The sequence below is a fragment of the Onychostruthus taczanowskii genome, unplaced genomic scaffold, assembly GCF_017590055.1.
Source record: "Onychostruthus taczanowskii isolate IOZ18803 unplaced genomic scaffold, ASM1759005v1 scaffold6, whole genome shotgun sequence".
Classification (NCBI taxonomy): domain Eukaryota; kingdom Metazoa; phylum Chordata; class Aves; order Passeriformes; family Passeridae; genus Onychostruthus; species Onychostruthus taczanowskii.
The window spans coordinates 17,569,768-17,584,897 of NW_024503679.1; the positions used below are offsets into that span (position 1 = coordinate 17,569,768).

General features: G+C 50.3%; 1 protein-coding gene across 1 annotated transcript in view; it reads right to left on the bottom strand.

Moving 5' to 3' along the window:
* ITGA11 (integrin subunit alpha 11) overlaps positions 1 to 14,456 on the bottom strand; it is a 35,497-nt gene extending 21,041 nt beyond the window's left edge. The window contains exons 1-7 of the mRNA XM_041418969.1: positions 14,303 to 14,456; positions 10,540 to 10,651; positions 4,226 to 4,335; positions 3,309 to 3,400; positions 2,904 to 3,018; positions 1,565 to 1,692; positions 892 to 1,040 (exon numbers count right to left, since the gene is read on the bottom strand). Coding sequence (XP_041274903.1) covers positions 892 to 1,040; positions 1,565 to 1,692; positions 2,904 to 3,018; positions 3,309 to 3,400; positions 4,226 to 4,335; positions 10,540 to 10,651; positions 14,303 to 14,354 — 758 coding nt within the window. The 5' untranslated portion in view covers positions 14,355 to 14,456. The remainder of the gene's footprint in view (positions 1 to 891; positions 1,041 to 1,564; positions 1,693 to 2,903; positions 3,019 to 3,308; positions 3,401 to 4,225; positions 4,336 to 10,539; positions 10,652 to 14,302) is intronic.
* Between the last annotated feature and the right edge of the window lie 674 nt (positions 14,457 to 15,130).

Here is a 15,130-nt window from a genome sequence, read left to right on the forward strand (position 1 = left end):
GCTGCCCCTTGGGGAGGTGCAGGAACCCTCGGGAAATGCTTTGGGATGTGGATTTCCCCACTTTTTTTCAGGAAAGAGGCCGTAATTCAGCAAAATCGGTTGAGGGAATGGATCTTGTGTTGGCCAGCGGAGTTCTGGCCTTGGCCGGTGGGGCCTTTCCCTGTGAGGGAAAATTTCTTCATCCCAGTATCCACACCCGCCAAAATCACATGATTTTGTCAAAGCACGGTCCCAAATTCCAGCATATTCATGGAAAAGGGACACTGAGCAGGGCTGGGGACTCTGTGTGACAGAAATCCTTCAGGACCTTGCTCAGATCTGGCCAGGATCCATCTAAAACTTTTCCAAGCTGCCCAGGGCAGTGCTGGAATTGCCATTCCTGCAGGGATTTCCAAACCACATGGATGTGGCACTTGGGACATGGTCAGTGGTGGCCTTGGCAGTGCTGGACTTGATCTTTGACCTCTTTTCCAACCTAAAATTTCATGATTTCCAGCAGGAATACTGCTAGGAAAAAGGGCAGGAGGAAGGATTTGTCCTTCCTTTGGAAAGGGAGGAGGTGGAGCTGTCCTGAGCTCCTGTGGACTCTCCAGGGAATTCCAGGAGAGCTCCAGGTTCTGGGGCTGAATTTGGGGGCTGGGAGCTCATCCCTGGGGGCTTCCAGGGAGAAGCCACAATTCCAGAGCCTGCCCCAGCTGCAAACGAGCAATTTTGGGAAGCGCCACTCGCAACGCTTCCCCCAAATCACATTTTCCTACAAACCCTGGCGATTCCCCCTTTCTTGAGCAGCAAGGAAAACAAAAGGAGAGGGAAGGAGGGGGAAAAAAAAAAAAAAAAAAGTGGATTTGAAGGTTTTCCTGGGGAGAGGAGCAGGAGTGGGAGGGGTTTTACCGAGCGAACTCGATGCCGTAGGCGGTCCGGGTCTCGGTGCCGCCGCGCTGCTCGATGTGGCTGGCGGCCGCCACCACGTCCTGCACGGACCTGTAGTCGTTCAGGTGGAACTCATGGACCACGTCCTCTCCGTACTGGACAACTCCCACCTGGGAACGACGGGAATGGCACCAAAGAGGCCAACAGAACAAGGTCCTGTCCACCACGAGCGCTGTCAGCCATGGGAATCGCCAGCCACGGGTAGAATTCTCTACGCTCATTCCCAGTTTTCCCTCCTTTGGATCATTATTCATTCCCAATTTTATGGCTTGGTTCCCAAGTTTTGGGGACATCCAGATGTGCCATGCTCCACTGTCCCAGTTTAGACCCACAGCATTTCCAGCTGTGGGACCAAACTGGGTTATTTGGGGAAATCTGGGATATTCCTGCTGAAATTCCTGCCTGAATCAACCCATGATTACTCGGTGAAAGAGCATGGAGAGCTCCTTTCCATGGGGTTTCATCCTCCTTGTTCCCACTGGGATGTGGGATCCCTCTGTAGCTCACTTAGGGACATTAATTTCTTCCCATGGGATGAGTCAAAAATCCTAATATTTTGACAAATTCCAGCAGCTTGACAGAAAAGGGACATTGGGAATGGCCCTGGGATGACACAAATGGTTCAGGGCCTCACCTGGATCTGTCCAGGACCGATGTAAAACTTTTTCAGGATATTTATCAGGAAGTGCTGGACTTCAACCCACGGATAAATGCTGTTGGATCCATCCAGAACGATGATGATGTCCATGTAGGTCTGGCATCCTGTGGAAAATCCAGGGATTTATTAAAAATGCTCTTGCAAAGGGACAGATTTATGGCTTCACTTCCAGCCAGGTACTTCCTCTTAGGATTTCTTGAGGAAAAAGAAAAAATCTTATTTCAATAATTTGGGAAAGAACTTTGGGCTCCAACAAGGTGGGGAGAAGCCACAGGAATCCTCTCTGCTGTGAAAAGATGGGATCGCTTCCTAGGAATAACACTCAGCGGCATCATTTGGGATTCAGCTTTGGAATTTGATCCCGTTTAATATCATTCCACACTTCAAAGAGGAGCAGGATCCGGCTCCGTTCCTCCCGCAGAGCCGTTCCTGATCCCTGAGTCATTCCCAGCCCTGCCATGGAAAGCAAGGCGGGCATTTCCTCCCTTCCCATGAAATCCTCGGCTCCGAGGCAGCCAAAAACCCCGGAGGGGACCCCAGGGCTCGGCTCTGCAGCTGGAGAAGGAAGGATTTAAGGATTTTTTCCAGTGGGGAAGATTGCTCAGGATCATCTCAGTCTTGCTGATGTTTTACAGCATTCCTTGGAAAAGTGCTGGATGATCCTGGATTTCAGAGATTTATCAGCTGCTCTTTCACCCTACAGGTTTTTACACAGGGAAGAATCCATGGATTGGAGTCACTCATGGATCACTGGGATCCTCTGTGTGCCTCCATCTCCATTCCATCCTGGAATTAGGGAGAGGAGCTGACCCTGCATCCCATTAAATAAACACTTCCTCAAACTCCCTAAAATTCCAATTATCTTTTGCAGCGAGGGCTGGAAAATAACGAGGGAAATGACACTGGGAATTTGATGATGCCTTTGCTGCCTTGATCCTGAAAATCCCATTTTTCCAAGCCCCTCTTTATGCCCTGGGAATTTGGTGATGGGCTCTGCCTTTCCTGCCTCAATCCCCACCAAATCCCATTTTTACCAGTCCATCTGCCCTGGGAATTAAGCAACACCAGAGGGGTTCTGGGGCTGGGGAATCACATCCCATGGGATGAGGAGCTCCCAGGAGCAGGACAGGCTTCTGGGAATCCTTTCCAGCTCCAGGAAAGGCAGGAAGCTTTACTTCAACCCTCCAAAATAAAATCCCGGCTCCAAATTCCAACATGTTTAACTCCTGGTCAACGAGGGCTTTGTTTTGTGCAGCCAGAATGGGATTGGAACAGGGATGGGAGCTGGGATTGGAGCAGGGATCTTGGTCCTCACTCTGCAGAGCCGGAGCCACGGTTCTGGAGAAGCGGAAGTTGGAGTTGACGCGGGAACACATTCCCGTGGTGTAGTAGGAGCTGCCACACTCGTGGGACCACAGGGGGCTGCAGGCCTGGCGGGGTAAAAAAGCAGGATTTGGTTCAAAGGATCCCTTTTCCGTGGATGTGCTTTATTTTAATTTCAATTTTGTTCCCATTTTACTTAATTTAATTTTATTTTCTTTCATTTTAATTCTATTTTATTGCATTATATTTTATTTTATCAATAAATCCCTATAAATGTCCTCACATTCCATAAACAAAAACCCACTGGGAGGAACCCCCCAACACCTCCCTGTCCTGCCCCACGTTCCCGGTGCGCATCCCCAAATTCCCAGCCCACATTCCTAGGAACGCTGCTCACCAGGAAGCTGCTGTCCCTGGGGTTGGTGGCCAGGCTCAGGCCCAGGCGCATGTTGTCCTTGCGCTCCGACACGTTGGACAGCGTCACCCGCCCTTGGGAGAGAGGCTGGCGTCAGGGACATTCCCGGGAAATCCGGGATGTCCCCCCGAATCTCCAGAGGAACCGGGAATTGTGTGCCGGAGAGGAACCTCTGCCGGCGTAACTCCAGGTTTTGGGGATTTTTGGCAGATGAGAAAAGACTTCGAAAACCCAACATCACCCGCCCTTGGGAGAGAGGCTGGGATCAGGGACATTCCTGGGAAATCCAGAATGCCCCCTGGAATGTCCAGAACAACTGGGAATTGTGTGCCGGAGAGGAATCTCTGCCGGCTTCACTCCAGGTTCTGGGGATTTCTGGGAGGTGAGTAAAAATTTAGAAAAATTGGGTTTTTCCTACATGAACAGCCAAGGAAGGAAAATTTTTTTGGGAATGAGACTGGGAACTGGAAAGGAGGAAACCCCTTGGAGGGCTCAGCTCCTCATACTGGATTCCCAGGGAATCCCTGTTTTTTCCACGGCACAGCCCAGAAATCGGGAACAGCCCCAGGGCAGCCCTGTCAATCCTAAATGGGATTGGTCACTGAGCTGTGTCCCAAATCCTGATCCAACTGTTCCTCCGGAAAACGCAGCTCCCCATGAGCCAGAGCTCCCACTTTGGGAAGCAAACTGGGAATCATGGAAAAATTTGGGAATTTAAAGCCCATCCAGTGCCAACTTCCACCATCCTAGGGTGCTCCAAGCCCCATCCAACCCCGGCCTTGGACACTTCCAGGGATCCAGGGGCTTCTCTGGGAATTCCACCTTCCCAGGGAGGAATCCCTTCCCAATGTCCCATTCTCCAGGGATAATTTGGGATGTCTGGGGCTGGAACGCCGTACCCAGGTTGAGCTTGGTGCAGTTTCCATGGCTCTCACTCAACACCGGACACTTGTAGACGTCTCCGGTCTTCTGCTGCCCGTTGGATTCGTACGGAGCTCCCACCACCAGCCTGCGGAAAACACGGAGCCGTCAGCACCGGGACAGCGGGAATACCCCAGGAAAAAAGGGCTCCTCAGCCACAGTTCCCAGATTTGGGAGTGGCAGCAGAGGGCCCCAACTTCGGTGGAAGGAAAGCTTCTCCTTCTCTTCGTGATGGAAAGAGGAAAAAGTTGGGAATGTGACTCTGGCACCTGGAATTATGGAATTCATTCCCATCATCCGCAAGGAATGGATTCATAGCAGGGAGGAAAAACCCAAACCCACCTGGAAGAACATGCAGGAGCAGGGAAGCAGCTCCATGGTGGCACCAAATCCCTCGGAATCATCATGGATTGTCCCTTCTCTCCACTGCCTATGGAGGAGCCTTTCCATAGGGTCATGGAATGGTTTGGGATGGAAGGGACCTTAAGGATCATCTCATCCCAACCCCCTCCATGGGCACCTCCCACTTCATTCCCAGAGCATCTCCAGGACATGGATATGGAGACACTTCCCACTTCATTCCCAGGACATGGATATGGATGCAGGATTCCAGCAGAACCAGAAGGAATAACAAGGAGCTGGTGGAGCGCCTCCAGCAAATCCCACTGGGATCCACAAGGAATTTTTCCCCGGAAAATCCTGGAAAAGGGAATTTGCTCCAACCCTGAGTTGTTATGAACAGCCCTGAGCTGAACATTGGGATCTCCACGGGTGGGTGAGGAAATTGGGAAGGAATTTTCCCAGGGAAAATCCTGGAAAAAGGAATTTTCTCCAAGCTGGGGTTGTTACAAGCACTGGGAGATGAACATTGGGATCTCCAGTGGAGGGAAGGAATTTTCCCCAGGAAAACCCTGGAGAAGGGAATCTGCTCCAAGCTGGAGTTTTTCTGAACATCAGGAGCCAAACATTGGGATCTCCAGTGGACATCAGGAATTTTTCTGCTCTCCAAAAGAAGGCAGCTGCTAAATCCCATTCCCCAGTAAGGACACCAACTTCCAGTCGGGATATTTTTGGGACATCCGAACATTTTTCCCACTTTTTCTTGCCCACAGCATTCCAACCCAGCAACCCAAAAGAAGGAAGAGCTCAGGACCTAAGGAATCCATCCCTTCATTCCAGGCTATCCCAAAAATCCTCGGCACCATGAGTTGTTGGCAATTGCCGCTCCCAAAATAAATGGGATTTAAAAAAAAGAATTTTAGCTTCCCAAAAATTCTATGGATGCAACCATCCCAGTCTGGATCTCCAGATAAACAGGAGCTCTTTTGTTCCACAGGGCCCTTCCCAGCAGCTGGAAAAGCCACCGGCACAGATGTTCCCTGTTAGACCAGGAATTGTCATTCCTTAAAAATGTTGCTGCTCCAAAGACAAACATCCCATTCTTTTATCCCAAACCGGAATCGCTCACCCAAGGAAAAGCTCCTGAATCTGATTCTCATGGAAGCACTTCCTGAATTACGGCTTAATGTGGGAATTCACAACGGGAAAATCATCTCCAGCTGGAGCTGTCCTCAACAGCATCCAGGAAAATCTGAGATTTTTCAGGAATTTGCTCGTTTTCCTGAGGCTCTCCCACACTCTCAAGTCCATTTGGTTTGGAGAGGAGGCAAAAGGTGGAAGATCGGGAAGGGGAATGGGAAAACCTTGAGGATGAGGAGGAATAAAGGTGGAGGCTCCTCGGAAAATGAGGATCTCCTGGTGTAATTCCCAATTCCTAAAGAATTTCAGATACATGGAATTCCATGAACTTCTGGGAGCAGCTCCAGCTTGATGTGGCCCCCCATCCTGCAGGGAAGCCTCTTGGAGACTTTTCCATGAATTAATATTCCCATATTAATATGATTACACCAGCCATTAATCAATATTCCCAAAAAAACAGCAGGTTTGGGGTTGGATCATCCTTTTGGGATGACGAGGCAAACCCAAAGGAAACCCAAACATTCCCAGCTTTTGCCGTGAATGCGGAGCAGCTGCGGAGCTCCCGAAGCTGGAATTTTTGTCTCCCAAAAAACAATGGAATTGTTTTCCCTTTTTGGTTAAATGGGAATGATTAATCAGCTGGAGCTGTCAAATCTTCATGGAAACTTGGCAGCTCGGCAAAAAGGCTTTTCCAGCTGTTTGGAAGGTGTTTTTGGGGATGCTGCTCCACTCTTCCTTTACTTGGAAACTTGGGCTAGAAAATCCTGGATTTTTCTTTCCAAAAGCAAAATAAAAAAATCAGGGATTTGGGATGGGTTATCCCAAATTCCCAAAAATATCCAAATAAACCAGCTCATCCCAAGAAAACTGGAGCATTCCACTATAGAAGGGAGACATTCCTGTTTTTTTCCAAACTTTCCCCCTCCACACATCCTGAACTCATCCCAATCTCCCGATTTTTCCTTGGATTCCCAGGAGGGAAGCGGCTCCTGCATCACAACTTGGCCAAAAAAACGAGGCTTTGAAAGAAAATCAGAACCAAACAATTCCTGCCTCGCCTCCCTCTCCGTTCCCTGCTCCCGGAGAAAACAAAGGGAAAAAAAACCAACAGGGATTAAGTGGGAAAAGCTCTGACTGCTCCGAGCTGTCTGAGGATGGATTTTTAACTTTCATCCCCAAAAACATAAGGAGAGGAAAAGCAGGAATACCCTGGGATACTGCTCTCCAAGCAAAGCCCAGTGCTGGCTCCTGATTCCCAGTTTTCCAGCCAGGCTGGGAATGGGATGTGTCCATGCCTGCAGGCTGGGAAAGGCTCCAAACCAGCAAAATCCAGGAATTCTGGAATGGTTTGGGTGGGAAAAACCTTAAAGCTCATCCCATTGCACCCCTGAGCTCCAGGCCCTGATCCTGGACAATCCCGGTCCGAGCCTGGCCGAAGGGAAAAGGAGGAGGGAAAAGAAAAAAAAGAAGAGGGAAAAATCCTCTGGCTGGATTGAAAGCCAGAATTGTGCTGATCTGGAAAAACACTTCCAGGGGTTTCTGTTTTCCAGCTCCTGCCAGAGGTTTTCTTGGCTGGAATTCTCCCGTGGCTTGGCCGCCACCAGAGCGCTTGGAATATTTTGATGGAAGCGCAGAGAATTCCATAATGTCTGCTCCTGGCTCTCCCTCCCACCCTGGGATGCAGGATCTGTGGCAGCCCACCCTATTCCCAGTTTTTTTTGGGGGATTTTCCCTCTTTTTGGTCTCGTTTTCAAGAAAATCATGGAATGGTTTGGGTCATTCCAGCCCCACTTCCAGAGGTTGCTGCGAGCTGGATTTGAACATTCCAGGGATGGGGTGGCAAAAAATCTGGGAATCAACAGCGCTTCTGAAGGAGAAGGGTTTGTTTGGGTTGGGAGTGGGAGATTGGGAAAAGTCACCTGGGAAATTCCCAGTTTTCTTGGGAATCTCCAGAGGGAAGCTGGAGATCCCACAGGATCCTGTGGGATCCCAGAACAGCTCCATGGAAAATCCTGGCTGAGCCAAGAACCAGGGAGAGGCCTTGCCTGGAAACACCTCCTTAACATCCCAAAAAATGGGGGGAAAACTCCGGGAAAAACAGGAATTTGGCATTCCTGCTGCCCACGGTATTCCAGAGTTCCTTGGGCTGCCTTTTCTCCCGTTATCTGTTGTTTTCTGGGATTTGGGATCCGGACAGGGATTTGTCACCGCTGCCTGTCCCTGTCTGTGCCCCTCTCCAGGATTCCTTGGAAAAGGAGCTCAGAGATGCTCCCAGCCACAGCTCCTGGAATGATGGGAAGCACTCCGGACAAAGACTTGGAAGGGGGAGGTGAAAGATGAAGGGAATTTTTTCCCCTTTTTTCCCTGCTCTGGGACCTCCGGGAAGATTCTTCCCAAAATTCCACGAGATTCCAGGCTGTGTTTGCCCCGAACATCCAGGAGCTCTCATTCCCATTCCCAGAGCTTCCAGGTTTTAAGGGATACACATCCCATTTGTGGGAATTCTGCTCATTATTCCCAAAGAAATCCACCCACAGTGTCCAACCTGCCTGGATTTGGGATTCAAATCCTCCAAAACCACTCCATCCTCCCAGGAATTCCTTCTCCTTATCCCAAAATTCCTCCCAGGTCATTTTGTCCCAGCAGCACAGGGAGTTCCCAGTTTTTTTCCAGTTTTCCCAAAAATCTCCAGTTTGGACACCGGGAATGCTCCGATCCCATAATTCCAGGTCCCCATTTCCCTGCCTGCTCCAGGAGCAGGAAGCTGCCATTCCATGGAGCTCCAGTGGTTTTTGGGATGAATTCCAGGCACCTGTTGTCATCTTTTCCATCCCCACTCGGAGAAGGCATCTCCAGCTCCACGGAAAAGATGGAAAAAGTGTGGAAAAGGAGGTCTGGAAACCCCTCACTGCTCTGGAAAATGCCGGAGCAAAATCAAATCCCACATGGATGAGCTTTTCCAGCCTTAAATATCCAAGTGGAATTTTCCCCCCTCCCAGAGTTTAATAACCCCAGTTTTTTCCTCACAGATTTTCCTCATGGATTTTCCGCTCTCTGGGATGCACTTCCATAAGTCTGGGTGGTTCCTGGAAAAGTCTGGAAAAGGGGAAAATTCCCAACTTCCAAAAATACCTGGAAAATCCAATCTGTTTGGAGCCACTCCAATATTCCTTTAGAAATATATGGAAATAAAACATAAACACAAAATTCTTGGAATCCGTTCCCAAACAATTCCCAGCAGCCAAAAGCAGCATTAAAAGGCTCAGACTGAAGGAGAGGTGCCAAAATCCTCGGATTCCGCTCTTGGAATTTGGCAGCTGCGTCCCGGCACATCCATGGCCGGGATTCTGGGAGAACCACGGAGTCTCTGCTGTATTCCAGTGGATTTTGTGGAATTCTTTGGGATGGGATTGGAAGATGCTCAGCGGGAATTGGGGTCTCAGGACATTCCTTCCGTGTCCTGCCAGCTCCTGGAATTATCCAGCTCCTGGAATTGTCCAGCTCCTGGAATTCTTATCCAGCTCCCTCTGCACATCCATGGTTTTTATTCCAGAGGTTTCTGGTTGCTCCCAGATTTCTCTATTTTTCAGCTGTGTCCACATTTTTCCTTGGAATTTTTTCCTGCTCAATTGCAGATTCCAGCAGCGCTGTCCTGAGTTTTTAGTCCTTGTCCATCCATAGGATCCTGCTGGAAAAAATTCCATTTTTCCAAGCAGAGGAACCAACAGGAGGAAAAACTAGAGGTGGATCCTGCGGATGTTGGCACGAAAAGTTGGGGAAAGAAGCCAGGGATGGTCTTTGGTCCTGCTTGGGAAAGCAGGAAAAACTTCCTGATTTCCAGGGAATTCAGCCCTTGGCCACCCCATCAGTGGTGGTGACATGGAAAAATGGGATAAGAGATCCCAAAATCCTGGGAATTGCAGCCCCTCAGCTGGGATGGAACTAAAACACTTCCTATGGATACAACTGGGATGAGAATATTCCCAAAACTGGGATTTCCCAGCAATTTCCCTCAGAATCCCGGGAAACACTGAACTCCCAACTTTCATCCCAAGGCATCAGCCCTTCCGTTGGATGCACAATTCCAATGGGAATTTCCACCAGTCCTGGTGGAAAATGGGGCTGGGAGCCATGGAAAGAGAGACCCTGACTTCCCAAAACTCCATGGAATGGGAATCTCAGGTTCAGGGTACAGGAGGGTTTTCCAAAGGAGGCAAGGGTTGGATTCCAGAGTTCCAGGAGTATCCCTTGCATTAATTATGGGATTAAGCCTGGATTCATCCACCTGGGGGGAAGATCCCGAATTCCAGGGAATTCCATGGGATTTGGAGCATCCAGATATGCTCCTGGAATGTACCAAAGGTCTCTGCCAACATCTGGGTGGGATCCCCTGGGATTCATCCCTGGGATTGGCCAAACCCACCCCAAATCCCAAACCTGAGCCAATCCCAGGCTCATCCCACATTCCCGATGGATCGATTCTCCAGGCCCTGGCTCCTCCATGCAAATTGTAAAAACCAGGATGGCCTGGACACAAATTCCAGACGTGATTCCAGCCCTGGGGGGGCTCCAAGGAATCGTGATCCAGCCAGGACACTCCTCCACATCCACCCTTCCCAAATTCCCAATATTCCCTTATCCCACCGAAAATTCCTCTTTTTTTAAGGAAAACCTTTCCTTCATTCAGCATGTCCAGGAGCAACCACATCCTGGCCCAGCTATTCCTGGGAATTCTGGAAGAGATTTGGGGTGATTTGGTGTAATTCCCACCGAAATTCCCTCTGGAATTCCCAGTTTCCTGGAGCTCACTCACCATTTCTTCCCGCCGATGTCGTGCTGCTGCACTGTGTATCCAAAAAAAGATTCCCTGGATCCTACGATGATCTGGGGCCTCTTGGTGTCGATGTTGAAGGAATTCCCAAATCCTGGGGAAAAAAGGGAAAGATCTGTCAGCGAAAAAGCTGGAAAACACCAATTCCACGTGGATGAATTTGGAATTCCAAAATCTATTGGGGAATCTCAGCCATGGGATTATTCCAACCCCAGCCCCGCTCCGGGTTCTCCCACTTGGGGTTGGATTCGATGATTCCAGAGGTGCTTCCAACCTTGCCCATCCTGGGAAAGCTGCTCCTGAATTTTTGAAGATGCTGCAGGAACAGGGATGGGTTGATCCCATTCTCATCCCAGCCAGGATGGGAATTCCAAAGCATTCCAGTCCCACCTCATCTGCAGCATCCCAAAATTCTGCTCTCCATCCTGGAGTTCCCAGGGAATATCCAGCCCTGCGGATGGAGCTCAGAGCTCATTTAGGATTCAGAATTCCTGGAATTCAGCCCATTCCCAGCCCTCAATAGCTCATCCTGGAAGTTCCCTAGAGCCAGGATGGGAAGGGGAAGGAGAAAGGAACTTCTCCCTCTGGAATCCATGGATTGAGCCACTTCCATGGGGATCACAGGATGAGATCCATGGAAAAGGGATTCCAGCCACTCCCAAGGGTTTTCCCAAGGATCCAAAGCTGGATTCCCATTCCCTGTGGGAGCAGGAGCTGAGGAGAGGCAGCTCCAGAGGGGGATATCCCTAAGGATGGAATTCCAGCTGGGACAGGGCGATTTTTGGGATTGGTCCTTTCCCTCTGGAAAATGCCACTTCCCACAGAACAGCAGGAGCAGGATCCACAATCCCAATCCCAGGAATCCGGTGCTCACAGGGAACAAATTCCAGAGAAATTCCCTTGAGCAAAATTTGGGGAATTCTCTGGCAGCTCCTCCCTGTGCCAGGAGCCAGATCCAGATAGGAAATTGGGAAATCAGGAATTCCCCTAGGAGCAGGAATTTTGGGAATGCTGGAGATGCTATCCATGGGAAGCACAGAGGGACACGGCCCAAACTCCAGGATAGAGCAGCAGGATGGACATGGATAACCTGGATATCCTGGACTGGATTCCCTGAATCCTGCTGGATGCTTCATTCCAAGCAAAACCTTGGAATCCTCCTCCAGGACAGGGATGGGATGCTCAGGTTGGAATTTTTCGGGATATAAAGGATCTGTCGGCAGGAAAATTTGGCACTGCTGCTTCCCAGGTGGAAAAATCCAGGATGGGAATGTTTGGATAGGCAGGAATGTTTGGATAGGCAGGAATGTTGGAGAAAAAGGGAATGTTTGGAATCTTAGGAACAAATCCGCTCCTGAAGAAGGGAATGGAAGAATCTGACCATGGATTCCAAGGAAAAGGAGCTTCCAAATGATCCAGAAAGAAACTCTAGAAAACCAGGATTAAAAAAAAAAACCAAAACAGGGATAAAAAAACCCGGGAGACAGGGATGAGAGCCAAGATATTTTGTGGAGCGTTGACCTCATTTCACATCCCAAAGAAATGAAAACCTCAGGAGAGAGGGAAGCTGGGATTGGCCATGGAATGATGGGAAAGGGGGAAGGGCATCAGAGCACCCTGGAATCAGAGGGAGTTTTGGGGACTTTGGATTCCCAGCAAGAAATTCCAAAATCCAGAAGAGTCTTGGATGCAGAGGAAGTGTCAGACTGGATGGGATGGATTTTCCTCTTAATTTTCCTGGATTTTGTGTTTGAATCTTGTCAGGAAAAATATTGGGAAACAAGCAAATCTTTGGGAAAGAAGGATGGGAATAAAATCCACATTTCCTCCAGGGTAAAAATCAGGATAGAAAGAAGTCCTGGAAGGGAAATTTCTGGGATGGGGATGATTCCAAACGCACAGGCACCAGAAAAATGGGGGAAAAATGGGAGAGAGAAGTGGGAAAACTGGGGAAAAATTGGAAAAACTGGGGGGAACGATGGGAATAAAGGAGGGAAAAAGTGGGGGGGAAAGGGGAGGGGCAACTGGAAAAACTGGGGAGAAAATTTGGAAAACCTGAGGAGAAAAGGGGAAAATTGCCCTGCCTGAATCCCTGGGGATTCCCAGCTGGAAAAGGAACTCTGGGAAGTGCCTGGAAGCTTTCCCATGATTCCCAACCCTGGTTCTGCTTCCATGAAAATTTGGGGCTGGATTTTGTTGCCTTTGCCCCAGAGTTTTCTGATTCCCCAGAAGAATATCCCGGTTTTTCTGGGACTGTGAGGAAAATCCAGCTTTTTTTCCCCTGGCTTCCAGCACTGCCGGAGCTCAGGGTGGAATTCCTGGAGAGGGAATATTGAGCTGAACAAGGAAAACTTTCTAAAGGGTAAAGAAATTTTGGGAAAGAACTCTGGGAAGCGGCAGGGTGGGCTTGAATTCCTGGGAATCCAAGGGAATGCTGCCAGCTCCCGGAGTTTGTCATTGGCTTTAGGGAAAATCCTGGGATTTGGATGAGAGAGCTGGGAATGCTGGGGATGAACAGAAGCTCAGTCATCCTGGAACATTCCTGCCTTCCCACAAAATTGTTTCCCAAAAAAACATTCCTGCTCTCCCAAATTTTTTTCCCAAAGCTCCGGAGGGGGTTTGCTACAGCAGGACCTTGTGCTTCCGGAATTCCCACAAAATCCCTGGATCCAGAAACATCCAGGGACAGAAACTCCCCAGGATGGAAATCCCTGTGAGAAAATCATGGGCAGAAAAATCCATGGATAGAGGAAAAAAAACAAAAAAAAAAACCCAAACTGGGAGAGAGGAGGGAAAAGCAGGGAATGTTTCATCCCAAGGAGCAAATTCAGGGATCATTTCCACACATCCCAAGGCAGAATTCCCAAATCCCCTTTCCATGCTCTCCCTTTACGGACCAGCATCGTGTCCATGGACGAATTTCCTGGGAATCTGGCAGCTCCCAGGATTTTTCCAACATCCCATTCCAGAGCCACATCCATCCCTCCATCCACACATGGATCCAATTATTCCAGGAAAAGCAGCTCGGCCGCGGCTCCCTTGAAAGGATCCCCCGGCAGAAAGGGAGGAAAAAAAAAAAAAATCCCAAAAAGCGCCAGTCCCATAAAAACCCCGAGCAGCCTGGCGCGTTTTCCAGCAGGAAGTTTGGGAATGTTTGCAGCTGGAGGAGGCGCGAGCCGGTGGCCGAGCTCCTGGCAGTGGGGAAAAGCGCTTTTTTTCCCGATCTTTTCCCGATTTTTTCCCCATTTTTTTTCCCGTTTTCCCCCCAGTTCGGCGGCTCCCAGAGCGGGTGGATTCCAGATGGGATTAAAGCAGCAACAGGGAGCCGCTTTTCCCAAGGAAAAACCCCGGGGAAAAACAGAAAAATCCATCCCAGCCCCCCGGAGCAGAACGGGAGAAGCCGCAGGATCGGCTCCTGGAATTAAACTCCGCCTAAAGCCTCTCCTAAATTTAACCCCGAGCATTCCCCGTTTTCCAAAGGGGCAAACCTCAGAAAAGCTGGATTTCGGGAAAAGGGAGCTTTCCTTCCCCCCCTCCCAATATCCGATCCTTTGGGATTATCCCGATTAATCCCGCTCCAAAGCCGAGGAGGGATCGGGAGCTTCCCGGGAATTCCGGGATCTCCATCCCATTCCAGCAGCCTCCAGCTCCCGGCAAAACTTCTCCAAGAGCCGCGTGAAGGTTTCTCCAGCATTTTTTCCAAGCCATTCCCATTTTTTGGGGGGGGATTGGGATGGTCACTCACCGAGCAGGAGGCAGAGGGAGCAGGCCAGGAGAATCCCGCTGGGAATATCCATGGAATCGCCGGCTGCCCCAATCCCCGCTGCCGAGCATCGGCGGGACTGGGAGCTCTGATCCCAGATCCCGTCCCTTATCCCAAACTTTTCCCGGCTCCCTGACAGCGGGAGAGCGCTGGGAGGGAGTGGGAGGGACCAGGGACCGGGGAGGAGGGAAAGGATGGGAATGGGGACGGCCCTTTCCAGCCGGGACACCCTTTAGGGAGCGGATTCCAGGTGGGAATTCCAGCCTGGAATCAGCTGTGCCAGCCAGGAATGCTAACCTGGAATCTGCTGTGCCAGCCGGGAATGCCCACCTGGAATCCTGGGATGAGGCGCAGCAGGAAAGGATGGGAATGAGGACAGCCGCCTCCAGGCCGTGCCACCCTTTAGGGAGCGGATTCCAGGTGGGAATTCCCACCTGGAATCAGCTGTGCCAACCGGGAATTCCGATCTGGAATCGGGGCTGTGCCAGCCGGGAATTCCAACCTGGAATCGGGGCTGTGCCAGCCGGGAATTCTGACCTGGAATCCCGGGTCTCTCCCGGTGGGATCCACAGGGATGGGAAGGGTTCCAAGGGGACACCGATGGCCGCGGTGGCACCTCGGGGTTGGCACCACCCGTGTCCAGGTGTCGCCTCCTCTGGGAAAACAGGGGGAAGACTGGGAGAGAGAGGAGGAGGAAAAACTGGGAAAAAAGGGGGTAAAAACCTGGGAAGAAAAGTGAGGGGAAGCTGGGAAGAAAATAAGGGAAAAACTGAGAAGAAAGGGAGGAAAAACCTGGGAGAGAGGGAGGAA